At 39.5% G+C, this 22,230-nt stretch overlaps 1 protein-coding gene across 4 annotated transcripts in view; it reads right to left on the bottom strand.

Annotated features, from left to right (window-relative positions):
* CBFA2T2 (CBFA2/RUNX1 partner transcriptional co-repressor 2) overlaps positions 1–22,230 on the bottom strand; it is a 146,233-nt gene that overhangs the window by 31,888 nt on the left and 92,115 nt on the right. For all 4 annotated transcript variants that reach the window (XM_058685319.1, XM_058685321.1, XM_058685318.1 and 1 more), the window contains 2 exons: positions 11,848–11,991; positions 6,666–6,907 (listed from right to left, as the gene is read on the bottom strand). In XM_058685319.1, coding sequence (XP_058541302.1) covers positions 6,666–6,907; positions 11,848–11,991 — 386 coding nt within the window. The remainder of the gene's footprint in view (positions 1–6,665; positions 6,908–11,847; positions 11,992–22,230) is intronic.

The following is a 22,230-nucleotide window of genomic DNA, read 5'->3' as shown; positions in this document are numbered from 1 at the left end:
AACTCAGATCCCTCTCAAAGGTTAAACAAATTGTTTCCTTTATGAATAAAGTGTGGCCTCATTGATTTTCTTTTCTTTAATACCCTAAACCTAAACTGTCCTCTGTACTCAGCTACTGCTTTCCTCAGCATTTGTGAAGAAGGCACTCAGGCCTCTCGAATCAAAGAGCTCATGGCAAGCCACCTTGGGTACCGGAAACCAAACCTACAATGTTCCCAGATGGAACAATCCTGAATAGTCCAGGATATCAACTTCTGAAGTTCACTTCTTCATAGATCGTGCCCTCCTCCTAGCATCAGTTCCCTAAATATTCTAAAGAAATTTAAAAACAAACGAAAAAACCAAGGCAAAACAATCAGTGCCTTCTACCTTCAAGTGGTCTGCCTGCATATGAGAGAACCTGGAAACAGGCACACGCCCACCGGGAAGGTTGTAGTTATTTCCCGTAAGGTTATTAGCACTTCCCATGTATTTTTTCCAAAGTCTAACTTTAAATTTTTTTTTTTTTCCAACATTTTTTATTTATTTTTGGGACAGAGAGAGACAGAGCATGAACGGGGGAGGGGCAGAGAGAGAGGGAGACACAGAATCGGAAACAGGCTCCAGGCTCCGAGCCATCAGCCCAGAGCCTGACGCGGGGCTCGAACTCACGGACCGCGAGATCGTGACCTGGCTGAAGTCGGACGCTTAACCGACTGCGCCACCCAGGCGCCCCCAAAAGTCTAACTTTAAATAGGGTTCTTAGCTCCTCTGCTCAGGTGAATGTACAAATAAAAATATTTTCCTCAAAGTTCACAAAATATTTTTATTCAATTCCCTAAAACATAGTATACTACCAAGTTAAAGAACAAACCTGGGCATTATTCTTGATTCCCTGAGAGAACAAGTACCACTTCTAGGGATTTTATTTTATAAAATCATCAATGGTTCAAAGCTGTAACAAGTACCATACAGATTATTTATCAACACAATACTGCTTCTTGACAATAAGGAACAGAAAACATTAAGGTCCACTACCAGGAAGTTGCATTAAAAATAATGGTACAGAAGGGGCACCTGGGTGGCTCAGTCAGTTAAGTATCCGACTTCAGCTCAGGTCATGATCTCATGGCTCATGAGTTTAAGCCCCACATGGGGCTCCCTGCTGACAGCTCAGAGCAGGAGCCTGCTTTGGATTCTGGGCTCCCTCTCTCTCTGCCCTCCCCCACTCACACCTGCCTCTCTCTCTCTCTCTCTCTAAAAAAAAATAAATACATAAATATTAAAATATTCAAATATTCAAAAAGAATGATGGTACATGGGGCGCCTGGGTGGCTCAGTCAGTTAAGTATCTGACTTCGGCTCAGGTAATGATCTCACGGTTTATGAGTACAAGCCCCGCGTTGGGCTCTGTGCTGACAGCTCAGAGCCTGGAGCCTGCTTCGGATTCTGTGACTCCCTCTCTCTGTCCCTCCCCTGCTCACACTCTGTTTCTCTCTCTCTCTCTCAAAAATAAAATTAAAAAAAAAGTTTTTTAGAGGAAGAAAGATTAATTAATTAATTAAAAAAAAAAGGAATGATGGTACAGTCATACATCAGAACACTAAGGGAACAGGAAAGACTATATGCATTAATAAGGAAAGGTGTTTACAATATACTGTGAAATGAAAAACCAGAAAAAGAGCAGCATGCTTTCCTATAAGCCATTTATGGAAATTACACACACACACTTATATAGTATCTTAAGTGCCTAAAAAGACAAGTACAACAGCACTTATTTCTGGATATGAAATTATGTTGGATTTTCCAAATATATCACACTAATATTCGGTAAAAATTAAAAATATTTCCTTTTAGAGAAAAGAGTATATCAAATTAAACGATGTTAAAGTATTTGAAGCTTATCTCATTTCACATCAATACTTTTTTTTAAAGAATTTACTTTCTTTTTTTATTTTTTAAGTTTTTACGAGAGTGTGAACAGGGGAGGGGCATAGAGAGAGGGAGACAGAGGATCCCAGGGAGACTCCATGCTGTCAGTGCAGAGCCTGACATGGGGCTCCCTCGCACAAACTGCGAGATCATAATCTGAGCTGAAACCAAAAGTCACTTAACCGACTAAGCCACCCAGGCGCCCCAGTGACAGTTTTATTGATCTCTCACCAATCTTGATATCTTATTTGCTAGGTTAGAATGTTCAGGATCACGCTGAATAGAAGAAACATTCTTTTGTTTTTTAGAAAAGACATTCTCATCTGATTCCTAGTATTAGAGGGAAAGCATTCAAAATTTCACAAGCATGAGGCTTGCTGTAGGTTTTTTGTAAGATAACAACTATCATCAGATTAAGAAAGTTCCTGCCCTAATTGTTTTGCCAAGTGTTTTTTTAAAATAATGAATGGAGAGGTGCTTGGGTAGCTCAGTAGGTTAAGCGTCTGACTTTGGTCAGGTCATGATCTCCCCATCTGTGGGTTGGAGCCCCATGTCGGGTTCTGTGCTGAGAGCTCAGAGCCTGAAGCCTACTTCGGATTCTGTGTCTCCTTCTCTCTCTCTGCCCCTCCGCCACTCGCGCTCTGTCTCTCTCAAAAATAAACATTAAAAATTTTTTAAAAATAAAATAAAATAATGGATGTTAAATTCAAGTAACACTTCTTTTTCTGCATCTTCTCCAAATAAATTCATAGTTTCAATACCAATTGCTATAGACTGAATTTTTGTGCCACTCAGAATTCCTATGTTGAAACCTAATTCCCAATGAGTTGGTATTTAGATGTGGAGCCTTTGGGAGGTGATTAGAGGTCATGAAGGCAGAGCTCTTAGGAACGGCATTAGTGCCCTTGTAAAAGAGACCTCAAGAGATCTCCTTTGCCTCTTCGGCATTGTGAAGACACAGTGAGAAGACAGCTATATAGGAACAAGGAAGTAGGCTCTCACAGAATACAAAATCTACTGGCACCACTTACCAGCTTCCAGAACTGTGAGATAAATGACTGTTTATAAATCACCCAGTCATTGGTATTCTGTTGTAACAGCCTGAACAGACTGATTCAGGACACGGATTTTAATAAAATTCCCATTATATCAGAGTATAAATTAGTATAATATGTAGGAAAACCAATGGCCTTACATATTAAATTGGTATATATGCATACCTTATGAAATCCCAATTCCACTGTTCAGTGCAATGCTTGCACATGTGTACCATGTAAAAGAATGCTTACAGCAACATTATTTGCAATGGCTCCTATACAGAAAAGAGTTAATATAGCAGGTTTAAAACTGATAACCTTATTAAAGAGCACTTACAAGGTTGGGCCATTGGCTGGCACCTATGAATTTGGCTGATGAACAGTTTCCCATAAAGATATAAAACTTTCCCTAACCGAAAAGGGAGAAGCACCCCAGTGTACATCAATAGATGAATGCAAAAGATGAAGCCTACTTCGGATTCTGTGTCTCCTTCTCTCTCTCTGCCCCTCCGCCACTTGCGCTCTGTCTCTCTCTCAAAAATAAACATTAAAAAATTTTAAAAATTAAATAAAACAATGGATGTTAAATTCAAGTAACACTTCTTTTTCTGCATCTTCTCCAAATAAATTCATAGTTTCAATTCCAATTGCTGATGAAATACCAATTTCATCAAAAGATGAAAGCAAAATGTGGTATATACATGCAATGGAATCTTTTCAGCCAAAGAAAGTAGAAAAATATGATAAATACTATAACAGGGATGAACCTTGAGGATAATTACACTAGGCAAAATAAGCAACAGAAAGACAAATACTGTATGATTCTACTTATATGAGGTAGCTAGTAGTCAAGTAGAATGGTGGTTGATAGGAACTGAAGGGTAAGTAAGGGATGGGGAGTTATTGTTTAATGGCACAAAGTGTCAGTTTTGCATGATTTAAAGAGTTCCTGAGGTGGATAGTAGTGATGGTTGCACAACAATACACTTAAATCATTGAATTATACACTTAAAACTGGGTAAGTTGGTTGTTACGTGTATTTTTACCACCTACTGATGATTATCATTGGGAAAAAAAAAAATTAACCTGAGAATGGCCATTTAAAGGACACAATTGGTTACATGTACATACAAATACTTCTTCAGCTATAAAAAAAATTTTGACGGGGCGCCTGGGTGACTAAGTTGGTTAAGTGTCCAACTTCGGCTCAGGTCATGATCTCACAGTCTAGGAGTTCAAGCCCCACATCGGGCTCTGTGCTGACAGCTTAGAGCCTGGAGCCTACTTCAGATTCTGTGTCCCTCCCTCGCTCTGCCGCTCACCTGCTCCTGCTCTGTCTCTCTCTCTCTTAAGAATAAATAAGACATTAAAAAAAAAAAACAAAAAAACCAAAAACGAAGTTTAAAAACAAATTGACTTCTTTTCTGTTTTTCTTTTCTTTTTTGCAAATGAGGGCTATCATTTTTTCTTTTACTCTTGAAATTATCTTCAACCTTAGACTCCACTTAAAGTTGGGGCGCCTGTGTGACTCAGTAAAGCATCCGACTCTTGATCTCGGCCCAGGTCACGATCTCACAGTTTGAGAGTTTGGGCCCCACATCGGGCTCTGCACAGATGGTGCAGAGCCTGCTTGGGATTCTGTCTCTCCCTCTCTCTCTGCCCCTCACCTGCCTGTGCTCTCTCTCTGTCCCAAAATAAATAAATAAACTTAAAAATATATATACAGAGTTGTGCCTAAATCTGTTGCTAGAATTGGTATGACATGCTGATGTCTGCTTTGCTTACAATTATGTTCAAACTCATTTTGACATTTAAAGCCCAATTTTATTACTCTAGATCTAGTAGCGTAAAATCTGACCAAAAACATTTTTCCCCTAAAAACAAAAATAAAAAAAACCTTTCTAACTGATAAGGGTGGCTACTGTGCCTAGACAGTGTTTTTGCAAACATTGAGGTTTCTGCTGAACATTGATTTTTCCTTCTGGGAATTTGGAATTTCAGCAGGTACTGGCAAAGACTGCCTATGTACCCAGACTCAAGTAAAAACCTTGGGCATGGAGTCTCGAGTAGGCTTTCCTGGGCAAAAGCATCACACATATGTCACTACATTTTCACTGCTGGGGGAAGAGTGAGCTCTGTGTGACTATTTATACAAGAGAAGAGCATAAGGAAGCCTGCACATGGATTCCACTAGATTCCAACAGTATTTCTTTCCTTTATGATCCAGCTGTGTAACCTTATGCCTCTGTAATAAATCTTAGTTGTGAGCACAGCTATATGCCAAGTCCTGTGAATTCTTTTAAGAAATTTCAGAACTTGGGGGTTGTATTAGGTTCTTTGACTATGCCTCAAAATGCAAACAACTCAAATGTCCATCAAGAGCAAAAAGTACAAATTGTATTCCTACAATAAAATACTATATAATATAGCAATGAAAATGAACTTAAAAAAAAAAAAAAAAAAGAACAACCTAACAGCTCTAAAAAGCAAAAGGGATTAAATCTGAAATGATGAAAAAGTCATTTATCACATTCTGCCTTGTATGAAAGTTGTTTCTTCTACACTAGACTGAGAAATCTGTTAAGTTATTCAACTTTTTAGTCTCAGACTCCTCTAATTTATGTGGGTTACATCTATCAATAATCCCAATATTAATAATTAACTTCAGAATTTGGAAACCATTTATTATTAACCCATTTCAAAATAATTGTATTTTCCCCAAAAATGTAGTAGGAAGAATGGCACCATAATTACAGTTTTGCAAATCTTTTTGGTATCTGGGTTATTAAAAGACAACTGGGTTCTCTTATCTGCTTCTGCATTTAATCCATTTCAACAGCCTGTATCATGCAGCTTCGAGAAAGTTCTACTGTATGCTCCTTAGAGAGTACGAATGAAAATGCAAGGAACATCTTAATATTATTATGAAAATAATTTTCACCTTCAGAAGTTCCAGGAAGGGTCTGGGGGAATCTCAAGGGTCCCTGATTACACTTTGAGAACTACAGCATTAAGGCTTAGTAACGTGATTCACTTTTACATAGGTAGAGCCTAACATGCAGAACCATGAGGTGCTTTTTCAAGAGGTAAATCTTGTAGAATTCAATTTACAAACATAGGGAACTGTCAGTACTCTCCTTATATACAGTGATACGCAAACCCCACCCAGCTGTCTATGCCAGGAATTACTGCCTTATACCATCATGGGTTCACCATACTCCTCGTACAAAGAAAAACTATGTGTGGCTTGAAAATTCTACAGAAACTATATTTGCATGAAGAGCTGAAGAATGTAATCCCTTTGACACTATTTAAACCACGAGACTTATAATTTTACAAACTATTATCCTGAAAATTAAACACCCTGTTTTTCTTTTTTCTCAGGTTTGAAAACAACGCACCAGGCACTGAATATATTAAGTAACAAAACCTTGCATTAGCTTGGTTGAACCTCAGTAGCCTGTTGAAATTCAGTTGACGACGAATTCAAAGCTGCTTCTTGGAATTAAATCAACGTAATAAGAAATAATAAGCTAAACATTATAGACTTGTTTCCTTAATAAGTATTGTTATCCATAATTGAAATCCACAATTCCACAGGTTTATATGAGTTATATAATAACTAATCTAGTCTGCATATTTTGCCATGTTGCTCCAGGTTTGCTGGCTTTGGTTCTGAGCCACATAGATAGCTGTGGACAGTGATGCCGTACTTACCACCAGCGCTAGAACAAGAGTCCGCACCTTCTCCCCAATCTCAGGTGAGATGTCATTGCCAAACTGTTGCAGTGTGGTAAGGAAGCGTTTCAACTTGCTGAGCTGCCGAGCACCACAAGTGGCTGGCAACTGTTGATTTGTTAGTGCAGATGATGTGGAAGAGGCAGGACCATTGCTGAATCTCTGTGGTGGTGACGGGGCACCATTCAGGGTAGGAGGAGAATGGTTGATGCCATTGCTTACTAAAAGAAAGCCAAAATGAAAGACTCTGTTTAAGTGCAAAACACACAGGTCTTTGTTAATTTCTTCCTGTTTGCATTAACCTTCGTTTATTCATTTGAATTTTGTAAAGCACATATTAAGAATATACAAGAAACTGTTTCTGCCCTCAGTGAGACTGCTACATACGAAGACAGACTACCAGGTCAAAAATCTTAACAGAATAACACAGACGTGTTAAAATAAGAGTACGGAGTGCTGTAAGAGCTTGAAGAAAGGCTATCTAACTATAGATGCTATGGGGCCGGGGTAGGTAAAGATTTCCTGCAACAGGTACTGCAGAAGCTGAGTCTGGTAGGATACGTATTTCCAGTGTACTGGACACTTACGCGCACAAATGCGCACCTTTCATGTGACATCTCCTTCCTGATCTTAGGGTTCCAAAGAAGTTAAGCAATCAGTTACAATGTAGCATGTGAATAGACAATCAGAAAAGAGAGTTCTGTTGAAGTGAGAAATGTTTTCTCTAGGCTATAGATTTAATGACCTATTCCTGCAAAAAGGTATATAAGGTACACATCTCTTGGACCATTCAGAATATTCATGCCCATCACAGTCAGTTTCTCTCTGCTCCAACAGTGTGATATTAATAGTGCCGAATTCTTGATCATTCAATAAAGCATTTTCTAGACACTACACAGGACAACACACCAATTTCTGCTCAAATTATAATACATGTGATTGATTAATGAGAGTTTAATTAGTTTCCCCATCGTTCTTACTCATTTCTTGCTAGTTTCAATTTGCAACACCACCCTAGAACTAAGTTCTCCTTCTTCACTGAATGGTGAAATAAAATTACCTGGTGGCTAAGCGTCAATAGATTTTCACTTAATCATACCCAGGCTTGAACATCTAGGAAGATGAAATTAAAACATATGTCTAAAAAACATAAGAAAAGAGCCCAATTATTTAATCTTTACCTAACTTAGAAAACTGACCATTTACTTATATTGGGCTTAACACCAAGTCATTCATCATGAAAAATCTTCCACGTCCCTCCTTCTGCCTCCATGCCGGTCATAGTTGGTCAGCCATACTGTTCCTACTCCTTGACTGATTCAGATTCAAATTTGATCTGGCAAACTTTTCCTCATCCTATATATGCTCAGGTATCACCTGTATCAAGAAACATTCTTTAACAGATTCTGTGGCTGCACATTAAGGTAAACCCTGATAGATTTAATAACTCTTCTCTGTGCTGCCTACAGATACTTCCATTATGGTACCTACTTACTTTTTCTAGATTTGCACTGTCTTAACAGACTGTGCACTTCTTCTTTTTTTTTTTAAACGTTTATTTTAGAGAGACAGAGCATGAACAGGGGAGGGACAGAGAGAGGGGGAAACAGAGAATCTGAGGCAGGCTCCAAGCTCTGAGCTGTCAGCTCAGAGCCCAACATGGGGCTTGAAGCCACGAACCATGAGATTGACCTGGGCCAAAGTCGGCCACTCAACCGACTGAACCACCTAGGTGCCCCAAGACTGTGCACTTTTTTTTTTTTTTTAATTTTTTTTTCAACGTTTTTTATTTATTTTTGGGACAGAGAGAGACAGAGCATGAACGGGGGAGGGGCAGAGAAAGAGGGAGACACAGAATCAGAAACAGGCTCCAGGCTCTGAGCCATCAGCCCAGAGCCTGACGCGGGGCTCGAACTCACGGACCGCGAGATCGTGACCTGGCTGAAGTCGGATGCTTAACCGACTGCGCCACCCAGGCGCCCCTGCACTTCTTAATGAACACTATGTTCTATATCTGTATATACTTTGTAGACTGTATATACCATACGTAAATAGATTGGCTTTGTTCATTAGCTAGCGAAGTGTAAGTGTTGAGGAAAAAGCTGCTGAATGATTCACTACATAAAAGACTAACAGCCTAAGAAAGAAAGGGTGAATTCTCCTCTGTATCTTCCATTAAAAGAGATCACTAGAGCTACTGGAAAGGAAAGCTCAATACTCAACCTCAGCAATCCAGAAATTTAGTTGCAATGGTCTGCTGTTTCTTTGTGTTCACAGAAAGGTCAATTGCCATCGGAGAGCTGCCCCTTTTGAAGCAATCCATAAATGGAATATATTACTGTGCTTTTAGCCACGCTGCTTTTTTCACAACCTCTTCAGTGAGAGCATATGAGCACATTTTCTGAAGTAAAATGAAGTAGTCAAATATGGAGGTAAAAAGGGCTAAATTTACGTGCAGATATATCTATTCCTATTGTCTGTATCTTGAAATCTGAATGACAGCCTAGGTTTAAATCTCTTCATTTCAAGACAGCACCTATATCTAAGGATGTAGAACTTTGAAATAGAAAATAGAATTTTAATTTTTTTTTTAAATTTTTTTTTTTCAACGTTTTTTATTTATTTTTTGAGACAGAGAGAGACAGAGCATGAACGGGGGAGGGGCAGAGAGAGAGGGAGACACAGAATCGGAAACAGGCTCCGAGCCATCAGCCCAGAGCCTGACGCGGGGCTCGAACTCACGGACCGCGAGATCGTGACCTGGCTGAAGTCGGACGCTTAACCGACTGCGCCACCCAGGCGCCCCTTAATTTTTTTTTTTTTAACGTTTATTTATTTTTGAGACAGAGAGAGACAGAGCATGAATGGGGGAGGGGCAGAGAGAGAGGGAGACACAGAATCGGAAGTAGGCTCCAGACTCTGAGCCATCAGCCCAGAGCCCGACACGGGGCTTGAACTCACGGACCGCGAGATCATGACCTGAGCTGAAGTCGGATGCTTTACTGACTGAGCCACCCAGGCGCCCCGAAAATAGAATTTTAAAAAGGATATTAAACTTCATTTCAGGGGCGCCTGGGTGGCGCAGTCGGCTAAGCGTCCGACTTCAGCCAGGTCACGATCTCGCGGTCCGTGAGTTCGAGCCCCGCGTCAGGCTCTGGCCTGATGGCTCGGAGCCTGGAGCCTGTTTCCGATTCTGTGTCTCCCTCTCTCTCTGCCCCTCCCCCATTCATGCTCTGTCTCTCTCTGTCCCAAAAATAAATAAAAAACGTTGAAAAAAAAAATTTAAACAAAAAAAAAATAAACTTCATTTCATATCTAGTTCTAGACTGCTACAGTTGCCACTTACTCAATTTCAAATGTTTTGAAATATAATAATTAAAATTTCTATTAAAGCTGTACCACTTAGACTCTCTTGCCTTTTAAAACAATAAACACAAAAAACGTAAATGTTTGAGCAACGACAGTGCGAAAGCTTATGTAAAAGCATTTAAATAAGAAAATGCATATAGTGCCTAGCAGAGTGCTCTAATGCATTGTGGGTACTCCATAAACACTGAGTGTCCTCTGCTCTATGAGGCACAGTATCTGTGAGAGTCAACATGCACAGGCACAGAAAGGCAGAAAAATTCAGATTAAAATCTAGACACGTAAAGGTGCACCTGGGTGGCTCAGTTGGTTAAGTGTCCGACTTTGGCTCACATCATGATCTTGTGGCTCATGGGTTTGAGCCCTGCATCGGGCTCTGTGCTGACAGCTCAGGATCTTCTACCTCCCTCTCTCTCTCTCTCCCAACCTCGCTCATGACCTGTTTCTCTCTCTCTCAAAATAAATAAACATTAAAAGAAAATTAAAAAACAATCCACACAAGTTAGTCTGTATGCATGTAAGTCTAAGATTTTAAATTGGGTCTTCTTTTGACTTTTGTTTGTGTGTTTAACTATACATATAGGACTGATCGCTGAGTTACACAGGCTTTGTGAAAATTCAACTTTACTAAGTACTTCCAAATAATTTTCTCACATTCAAACAATGTAGGAGTGTTCAGGTAGCTCACCATATGCTCACCAAAGCTTGATATTACTTTCCATTTTGAACATTCTTGTATTACATTGGGTTTTAGTTTGCATTAACTTGATGCAAAGTTGAACATCTATTATATATTTATTGGCTAATGTAATCCTTTTTTTTAAAGTGTTTGTTTATTTTGAGAGAGAGAGAGAGAGAGAGAGATTCCCAGCAGGCTTTACACAGAGTACAAAAGCTGTATGTGGGCCCTGATCCCATGACTGTGAGATCATGACCTGAACTGAAATCAAGAGTTGGACATTTAGCTGACTGAACCACCCAGGCGCCCCTGGCTAATGTAATTCTTATGGACTGAATTATGCCCCCCCACAAATTCCTATGTTGTAGTTCTAATCCCATGCATCTCAGAATGTGACTGTATTTGGAGACACAGCCTTTAAAGGTTACATGAGGTAATGTGGGTGGTCCGTAATCCACTATGATTATTGTCCTTATAAGAGGAAAGGACAGCAGGTATGCACATGCACAGAGGCAAGGACATGGGAGGACACAGCAGGAAGGGTGGCCATCTGCAGCCAAGGAGAGGGGCCTCAGAAGAAACCAAACCTGCTGACGCCGTGATCCTGGACTTCTATCCTCCAGAACTGTGAGTTTCAGCCAACCCGTCTGTGGTATTTTGTTGTGACAGCCCTAGCAAACTAATACAATATTCATTCTCTTTTGTCAAGAGCCTTACCATGGTAGTCCTGGAATAGTTTTAGAAGTTGTTTGGTAATTATATGAAATTTACATTGATTCCTATAAAGCAATATAATAATTTAAATTCATTTTAGAGCCAAGAAATTAAAATAGCTACTTAAAAGCCAGAGTATGAAAACAAAGTATCTATACCACTAAATTTTCAAATGCCTAAATTAGCTAAGTACTATTCTCAGAGGGCAAAAGCAATTTATAAAAGAAATAACCATGTGTGTGTGTAACATGTATATGTACATATGTGTGTGTGTAGATATAAAATACCTTACAGCTATTTTGAAAATGTTGAATAGCATATGCGGAAGGCTTCATAGCAGCCAGTCACTTAGATCTAAACGTCACCCTGAACCACAAACCCAAATAAATTAAGAGGTCTCACATGCTGTTGGAGTAAATGACACTGGCCTGGGTCCCCCTGGATTTATTGGTGGGAGGGGTGGCATGGTGGGAGGTGAGGATCTTGACTGTATCTTCACTTCCACAGGCGATCCAGGCATTGCTGGCACTCTTTTCTCAGCACCAACTAAAGAGAATAAAAGGAATGGAGGTCAGAGTTGTCCACAAGGTAATAAAAATCGTAACAGTAATTTGAAATATGAAATATGAATACCAGTATATTTTCCTAGAGGACTGAGAAATTAAGAAGATGCTTATCTGAGTAGGCTGTATGGAAGGCCCTCAAAAGGTATGTACAGTAGTTCCCTTTCAGCCAGTTTCACTTTCCACAGTTTCAGTTACCTGTGGCCAACCATGGTCTGGAAACACATGATCGCCCTGATGGACAGAGAGTCAGAAGGGCAAGAATAGCCTAACATAAGGTCATCATGCCTGGGTCATTCGCCTCATCATGCAGGCATTTTGTTGTCTCACATCATCACAAAAAGAAGGGTAAGTGCGGTACAATAAGATATTCTGATAGAGGGGGAGAGACAGGGGGAAACCACAGTCACATAACTTATAGTATATTGTTATAATTGTTCTATTTTATTTTCATTTATTGTTAATCTCTTACTGTGCTTAACTTATAAATTAAGTTTTATTACAGGTATATGTATAGGAAAACACATAATATGTATTTAGGATTTGGTACTATCTGCAGTTCCAGGTATCCATTGGGGTCTTAGAATGTATCTCCTGTGGTTAAAGGCTGGGGGAGCAGGACGACTGTACCTCTGACTACCTTGAACTGTGAATATATGCTCATTTGGAAAAAGGGTTTTGGAAGATGTAGGTAAGGATCTTGGAAGGAGATCATCCTGGATTATTGAGGGGGGCTCTAAACCCATCATGAATGATACCCTCCTAAGAAGAGCTGAAGGGGCACATACACAGAGGGAAGACTACATGAAGACGGACGTAGTTGCACAATGCAAGGGCAACGTGACCATGATGGCAGAGACGGGAGTGATGCATCCATATGCCAAGGAATGCCAAGGACTGTCAGCAACCAGCAGAAGCTGGGAGACAGGTATGGACTAGATTCTTCCTCAGAAGTCCCAAGAAAGAACCAACCCTGCTTACACCTTGATTTTGGACTTCTAGCCCCCAGAACAGTGAGAGATTATTGTTGTCTTAAGCCACCCAATTTGTGACCTCTGTTATGGCAATCATAGGAAACTAAAACAAGCCAGCAAGGTCAAAGGGTAACATGACCTGAAAGTTAACAGTGAAGATAGTGGCTGAGAAAGGAAGAAACCAGGTTGCATATTCAGCTTATCTCAAATGCACTGTTTTTTGACTTCTTTTTTATAAATTCATCAAATAATAGGAGGAAAAAAGCTAACGTGGGGCTGTCTAGACCAGTAGGCATCAATTGCATGGCAGGGAAACAGAATCATAATCAGTTGTATATAAATTACCACAAATGACAAAGTACTAAATTTTTATATATATTAATTAGGGATAAGCAGGAAAAAAGAGGTGGAGTCAACATCCCTGACATCAATCATGCAAATGTCATTTATGATGTACAGTATTTAAAAAGATGAAAAGTAGAGCTGAATCTAAACAAAGTACAGGCTAGTTCACCATGGGGACAATTCATAAGCAGCTGTTTGATAACGGTAGGGAACGACAAATTCCAGAAAAAGAAATTTGACAGATTAAACTTAATGACATCAGAAATAGGTCTGGACTAGTATCAACAGGACTGGAGCAATATTCTCAAACAGCTTCAGTTACTTTCCCCCATTAAAAAGAACATGTTACATACTTGGTTAATAATAGGACCAGGGTCACCATAATCATCTTTAAACTGAACTGTGTTCCTCTCGGTAACTCCAGGCTTTTCATGTAAGTGCCATGTATTTATTCTCCAATAACTGTTGAATTCAATTTAAAGAACAAGACACGGATACACCAAAGGTTCAAATGAGACTGTTAAACCAAAGATTTCTTTCTGTGAGATCATAGCTGTAGACACAATACATTCATGACACTGGCAAAAAAGCCCATCTCTGCACATTTATGAGCATCTTTTAATGAGGAAAATATCACCAAATATTATTTTTATGCTTCCGTTTGCATTGGTCATATTTTGGAAAGAGATCTAATGAATACATAAAGTCTATCAAGTAATGTCCTCAAGTTACAAAACCCCTGACAAAAATGTGCGGCTCTCTGAGAGCCATGTGGGCAACACTCTGCCAGCTCTTCCCATCTCTCTGTCCAGGACATTTTCTTTGTGAAATTGATGGTCGTCCTGTCTGATTAGTGGACTAATGAGCTGTTGCGTTTGCCTTTTTCTTCTTGACAGTATTTTTCTCAATGCCCTTCAGAGAATGGTTGACATGTTTCCAGCTCTCCCATCTGGGGCCCAGCTTTCTGGAGGGTGGGGGGAGAGGGGAAGGAAGGAACTGACAGTTGTCTCGCACTATAATGTGTTGTGTATAGTGTGCAACAACCTAGAGGGAGCCTTTCTTCAGACCACCTGCCTTTACAGCAAGGGCGCCAAAGGCCCGAGGAGGACGTAACAGCAAGATGTGTTTTAACATTCAGCACTTGGCAGAATGAAAAACTGAGAGGAGCCCAACTGCAGAACACTGAATTATACACCAAGTGAAAGCTTAGATACTGGGCAAAACCCACCTCGCAGTGTACCGTTTACAGATTAAAACTACCCACATCTCTTGATCACATCACTACTCATAAATCTGCAACACTAGTGTTGTAGCTCATGTTTCAATAACATCGACTAGTAGAAAAAACATGGGGTATGGAGGCTGAGAAATTTCATGTGAATTCTCATTCTGTTAGAACCTACATTACTTTTATTAAATCATTTCACCTTTCTGGGTCATTTCTTTTTTTTTTTTTTTTTTTTTTTTCAACTTTTTTAATTTATTTTTGGGACAGAGAGAGACAGAGCATGAACGGGGGAGGGGCAGAGAGAGAGGGAGACACAGAATCGGAAACAGGCTCCAGGCTCCGAGCCATCGGCCCGGAGCCTGATGCGGGGCTCGAACTCACGGACCGCGAGATCGTGACCTGGCTGAAGTCGGACGCTTAACCGACTGCGCCACCCAGGCGGCCCCCTTTCTGGGTCATTTCTAACAAATGTAAAGTAAGAGGTAATAAGACCTACCTGGTAGGAAACAGGTGAGGGTAAAAAACAATGCCTCAACTAGTGCTGGCTGGAGAAGGTACTCAGTAAACAGAAATGATGATTAGGAAACAGGAAGCCTAGTGTCAAGTTCTGGATATACCACCTAACTAGCTATGTGACCATGACCGAGTTAATATTTCCATAGAAAATGGGTACACTATCAACAGCTAATCCATCTAACCTCAGCGAGATTACATGGAATGATTCAAGAATTAACAGCTGCAAAAGCACCAAGTACCATGTAAGGGGGTATTTTTATTGGAGGCTGGGTGGCATGAAGGCACTTCATGGTGTGAGATCTATCCAAGTGGTTTACAACATGACAATACAGCAGCTGCTCAAATGGTGGATAAGGGGTACATTCCAAAGTAGGCATTTTAACCCTCTGATTGTTGGCTGTGCCATGCCTTTATGTCATCACTGTTACAGTGACTTCATTTCTGAATTTTTTTTGGAACAGATACTCATGTTTTATATTCTAGCTGAATTCTTTGAAAAAACCAACCATATCTTGAGATCTTTTCAATGCCAGAGAACCTTAGATACAGTGCAAAGAGAAGAAATTCCTCTCAAGTGGCACTCTGAACCCATAAACACCACTGCTTGGAATACCAAAAAGAAATAAAGTCTTCAGTCCAAGAAAATCAAAATAACCCTTACTTTTGTCATAAAGGTTCAACTTGATTCTAAACATAGATTTTTTTTTTTTTTTTAAACATAGATTTTAAGATTCAGCGTAACTGATTTAGTCACTCTGAGTCTGTGCTTTGGTTATTTTGAAGACTTAGGTATATATGGCTTAAAAAATAAAACTCGAGGGGCGCCTGGGTGGCGCAGTCGGTTAAGCGTCCGACTTCAGCCAGGTCACGATCTCGCGGTCCGTGAGTTCGAGCCCCGCGTCAGGCTCTGGCCTGATGGCTCGGAGCCTGGAGCCTGTTTCCGATTCGGTGTCTCCCTCTCTCTCTGCCCCTCCCCCATTCATGCTATGTCTCTCTCTGTCCCAAAAATAAATAAAAAAAACGTCGGGAAAAAAAAAAAAAAAAAAAAAAAAAAAAAAAAAAAAAAACTCGAGGGGCGCCTGGGTGGCTCAGTCGGTTAAGTATCTGACTTCAGCTCAGATCATGATCCCGCAGTTTGTGGGTTCGAGCCCTAAATCAGGCTCTCTGCTGTCAGTGCAGAGCCTGAAGCCTGCTTCGGATCCTCTGCCTCCCTCTCTCTCTGCCCCACCCCTGCTCGAGCAGGCACATGTGTTCTCTCTCAAAATGAAACATTAAAAAAATAATAATAATAATGCATGACCACATGCATTTCCAATATCTCTAGTGGAACTAAAAGAAGAGCAAACATGAAAAAGTGTGTCTGAATGATGATTTTAGTTCTCCATCGTGCAATATGATGTGGATGTCATGAAAACAGAAAACTGATGAGAGAGAACACAGTAATGAACAGTTCTCTGTGTGACAGCAGAGCTTTTGTTCCTCACACAGGAATTTGAAGAATCAGACATGAAACTAAAGAGCAGAACACTTCTATAAGAGAAGTAATACAAAACATAAACACAAACATGCCAGGTAAATATTACTTGAGAAGAATCCTGTATGTTAAACTGCCCATAAACAAAAGTATTTACAAAGCATTATAAACTGCTTTTACTTTTTTTTTTTTTAAGTTTATTTACTTATTGTGAGACAGCGCAAGCCGGGTAGGGGCAGAGAGAGAATCTTAAGGACGTTCTGCACCATCAGCGAGGAGCCTGATGCAGGGCCTCGAACCCCTGAAACGTGAAATCATGATCTGAGCCAAAATCAACAGTTGGAGAGGCTTAACCGTCTGAGCCACCCAGGTGCCCCTAAACTGCTTTTAAAAAGTTCTAAAAAATTACTTTGAAGCAGAAAACAGAAAAAGAAATAGAAGAGGTGTAAATATGAGATAAGAAAAATGCAATTATGTCATGAGAAGGACTTCCTAGACTACTGGAAAGAAGAGAAACTCCCAGGGCTACAAGGAAAAAGTATGTTTAGGTAAAAGAAGGTGAACTTGATGTGAAAAATGCTTTATCACTTACTAGTTTTGTGTGGTAATGATTTTCCTCATGTGTTCCTAGGATAACACATCAAAAACAAGGTTCTGTGAGGGGTACCATAACATATATAATAATGGCCATACAGTACATACTTACTTGAATTAGATTACAAATCTATTAAAATAAATAATTTTATTTGGCCATTGAGATGTTTATGTATGCTGAGTTTTGGGTAGAAGATATGGTCAAGTGCTCCTGATTATCATCACTGAGAAAAATGAGGTGAATATAGATCTTTCAGATCAATAGAACAGGAATACTGGTCACTCCAAACATGTTGACCAAGGAAGTCATTCTATTTCTTTAAAAAAAAAAAAAAAAAAAGACTCCTTACTAAGAAACTATGGGAAGGTTTAAACCTTTTAAACCTCTAAATCTTTGGGGGCAGAGGCAAAACCACCTAATTTTCTTTTCTATATATTTATGTGGTTCAGAAATCAGCATGATATAAAAAGAAATACCTGTTGCTCCTGTCCCTACCTACCCCACCTCAAAGGTAACCATTTTATTTTCGTCAAAAAAAATTTTTTTTAATGTTTATTTATTTTGGAGGGGAAGGAGAGAGTATCTGAAGCAGGCTCCAGGTTCTGAGCTGTCAGCACAGAGCCCGACACGGGGCTCGAACCCACGAACTGCGGGATCATGACCCGAGCCGAAGTCGGATGCCCAAATGACTGAGCCACCCAGGAGCCCCCATACGTAACCATTTTAATTAATTTTTTGTGTATCCTTCCATTCTTTTTCCATGCACAGATGAGTAAACACGAATATAAATTCCTATCCCACCCCTGTTTATAAAAAAGAAAGCACAATGATGTTAAATTGTATGTCCCCAGTAATGGCCTCTCTGCATCCACCCCATTTGCAATGTATCCAGAAGTGGGATCTATTTCCCTATTCCCAGAATCTGGCTAGAGCCTCTGACTTGCTTTGACCAACACAATGCGATAGAAGTGACAGAGTGCCAGTTCTGAGCCTCTCTTGGAATCCTGACCCAGCCATGAAGGCAAACCCAGACTCCTCTGCTGTAGGATGACACCACATGGAACAGAGATGAGTTGTCCGAGTTAAGGCCAGTTGACCCCAAACACGTGAGAGCCTATCCTAGGGAGTCTGGTCTGCAGCTAGCTGACTGCAGACATACGAATAAGTAAGAACAACCAAAAGCAGAACAACTGCCTGACTCACAGTCATGAGCAAAAAAATCAACACTGTTTTAGACCACTAGGTTTTAGTGTGGTTTGTTGCACAGCAGTAGACTAGTAGGCAACGGATCTATACCACAAACTGTACTGCTCCTTGGTTTTTTTGTTTTTCTTTTGCTTTGTTTTACAATTTCAAAATATGTACTGCAATGCTTAATTCCACAACCTTTTGTTGCTAACAGATGCGTGATAGTCCACTGTGTGGAAGTACCACAGTTCATTTAAACAATCCTCTATTGAGAAATAATTGGATTATGTGTTATCATTTGTAGCTGAATTTTGAGGCTCTCTAGATCCCATGCTACTGACTATCCTGTATTTGCCAGGCTTTGGGAAAGAGACAATAGAAGATAGGGCCTTGATTAAGGTAAACATATATATTGAAACGTTTGCAAAGTACTAAGAAAATAAAAAGTAGAAACATTACCATGTGTGAAGGCCAAGGACGTCTTTACAGAGCAATAAGTAGTTCAGTGGGAAGGCTACATGAGCTTGCCAGGTAGCACATAAGGACAAAATCATGAAAGATATGGTTTAAATAGTGCCCCTAAAGTTGGGATCAGAACCAAGGAAAACATCAGAAAAAAAAGATGTCCTTGTCTACAGTCTCTCTTTAACCACTGCCAAAAATAGGGAAATATTCTGAATGCGTAACTGTCAGATGAGAAACATTTCCAAGATTGACAATTCTAATCTGCTAAAGTTAGAGGAAAGAACATCGAAATTACTGTTGCACTTGTAGGCTTGTAAGGCTGGCTAAATTGATTGTGCTCATAGCACCTGCTTAAGGATGAACATTTCTCTTCCATGTAGCTCTGCCATGAACCTGACAACACATCCAACTTTCTAATAACATGCAGGCTTCACATGCAGAGACAGCCAGGAATAACTGTTTACAATGACAGATAATTTATCATTCAACAAAAATTGAGGCATAAGGACTCAAGTAAGAAATGACCAAATGATGCTTTACAAGGGATCTTGAAGACAGAGAGATCCATTAAAACAAAATTAATACTTTACTGTATACTAAAAATAGATTGGAAAATATTTTTTTTCCATTCCACATTTTTAAATACATAAAGTTAATTTATCGAATACATTCTTATAGTTCAGGGATCAGTAAATTTTTTCTGCAAAGGCCAAGACAGTAAATATTTCTGGCTTTGTGGACGATATATGGTGTGTCACAACTATTCAACTTTGCTGTTACAGCACACTCTAGACAATGCAAAAAGGAACAGGTGTGGCTGTGCTCCAATAAAACTTTATTTACAAAAATACCAGTGGCCATAGTTTACTGACCTCTGCAAAGGCTGATTAAAGAACTGACAAATTAAATTTCTAATTCTTAGTTTATTTCTATGCGTGTAAAATCTATTTTGCAGCTTCCACTGAAGTGGTTCATTTGAATAACATTTTTTATTCTCTTAAGACTGGATATAAAGACAATTTACGTACTGACCTCCAAGAAAAATAACATACAAAAGTTTATTTAAAAACAGGGAAAATTATTTTTTAAAGAAAACATTATTTGAAGACAGAATACTAACAACTGAAGTCAGAGCTAGCTGAGGAGTTACAAAAATGATGCTAGTTATCTGATGTTCTTCCAAAAACAGACAGACCTATACTAAGAGAAGAACCTCAAAGATGACTACCTAACTGTGAAGGATCACTTGCTTCATGAGGATGCTAATTTTTCCCCTAGTCATCTCTCCTTTCTCTATCTTCTATAAGTGCCCTCTGATCCCAGACACAGAGACATGAAGACTATACAAATAACCCTAATAACTTGATAATAACAAGCAACTCAGAATGAACAGAAGAGATTTAAAGAGACAATTCCCAAAAGAAAATCTACAAATGGCTGATAAGGGAGTGAAAAGATGCTCAGCATACCAGTCATCAAAGAAACACAAATTATAATACTGCAACAGAAAGGAACACTACGGATACACATATCCAACAATATAGATGAATGTCAAGAGCATTTGACTAAGTGAAAGATGCCAGACACACAACACAACTACACACCATATTACCCTCTTTATATAAAACTTTGTGACAAGACAAAATTAGGGACAAAAAGCAGCCAAGCGGCTGTCTGGGACTGATGGAAAGAAACAGACTACAACGAGGCACATTAGGGGGGCGAGATACATCCTCTCTTTAATTTTTTAAAATTTGCATTTATTTTGAGAGAGAGAGAACACACTCGGGTCAGGGCACAGAGGGAGAATGAATCCCAAGCAGGCTCTAGCGCAGAGCCTGACTGGGGGCTCCATATCACGAATGGTAAGTTCATGACATGAGCCGGAATTAAGGCATGGACGCATAACCAACAGAGCTACCCAGGCACCCCCCTGATAAATCTTTTTATGGTGATGGAAATATTTTATATTCTGACTGTAATATGCTAATTGTATCTAAATTATACCACAATAAAGGTGAGTAAAAGTTAGCAAACCAAATACGGAAGTGTATTTTTCTATAATCACAGTCAAGTTGAGTTTATCCAAGAATGCAAGCATAATTTTATATATTTAAAATACAGTAAGGGGCACCTGGGTGGCTCAGGTCATGATCTCATGGTTCATGAGTTCAAGCCCCGTATCGGGCTCTGTGCTGATAGGTTGGAGGATAGGCTTGGTCTGTCTGTCTGTCTGTCTCTCTCTCTCTCTCTCCTTCAAAAATAAACATTAAAAAAAAACACAGGGGTGCCTTAGTGGCTCAGTCAGTTAAGTGACTGACTCAATTTCAGCTCAGGTCATAATCTATCTCATGGTTCATGAGTTCAAGCCCCACATCAGACTCCACAATGTCACAGTGTGAGTCTGCTTTGGTTTCTCTCTCTCCGCCCTTCATGTGCACTCTCTCTCTCCATATAAATAAACTTTAAAAAAGTTAAAAAAAAATACAGAGGGGTGCCTGGGTGGCTCAGTCAGTTAAGTGTCTGACTTCAGCTCAGGTCATAACTCCCAGTCCATGAATTCAAACCCCGCGTCGGGCTCTGTGCTCACAGCTCAGAGCCTGGAGCCTGCTTCAGATTCTGTGTCTCCCTGTCTCTGCCCCTCCCCTGATCATGCTCTGTGTGTGTCTCTCTCTCAAAATTAAATAAACATTAAAAAAAATTTTTTTAATACAGAAAAATTCACCATATTAACAGATTAAAAGAAACACCTTAAAATCACGTCAATAATTACAGAAAAAGCATTTGATAAGACCCAATTTCCACTCAATACGAACAAAACTAGAAACAGAACATCAGTTCCTTAACTTGACAAAGGTTCTCTTCCAAAAACCCTTATAAAATGTCATACTTATTGATGAAACATTAAAAGCAATGTCTTTCAGCTCAGAAAGAAGATAAATCAATGCTTCTATTCAACATTTTTCACCAGTCAAGCCACAGCAGCAGAACAGTTAAGAAGAAATAATACGTATAGGAAAGGAAGAAATGGAACTGTCATTTTATACACACTAGATGACCTTCTATAAGGAAAACCATGAGAATCTAACCATCCAATTATTAGATTATGCAGGTTCAGCAAGATTGTTAGATAGAAGTCCAATATTTTAAAAATGAATTGCATTCCTATATGCTGGCAAACAAACACTAATTTCAAAAAGATATGAATTACAATAAAAATTATAAACAATGTAGAAATAAGCCTAACACAAAATACATAAGCCCTTTATTCTTTTTAAGAAGGAGACTTTTTTCTCTTTAAGTTTATTTGGAGAGAGAGTGCATGTGGACGTGCACAGGAAGGGGTAAAGAGAGAAAGAGAGAGAGAGAGAAAATCCCAGGCCAACCCCACACTGTCAGTGCAGAGCCCCCACAATGGGCTCAAACCCATGAACTGT

Source organism: Neofelis nebulosa, chromosome 9 (genome assembly GCF_028018385.1).
Source record: "Neofelis nebulosa isolate mNeoNeb1 chromosome 9, mNeoNeb1.pri, whole genome shotgun sequence".
Lineage (NCBI taxonomy): Eukaryota > Metazoa > Chordata > Mammalia > Carnivora > Felidae > Neofelis > Neofelis nebulosa.
This window is presented reverse-complemented; position numbering and strand designations above follow the sequence as displayed.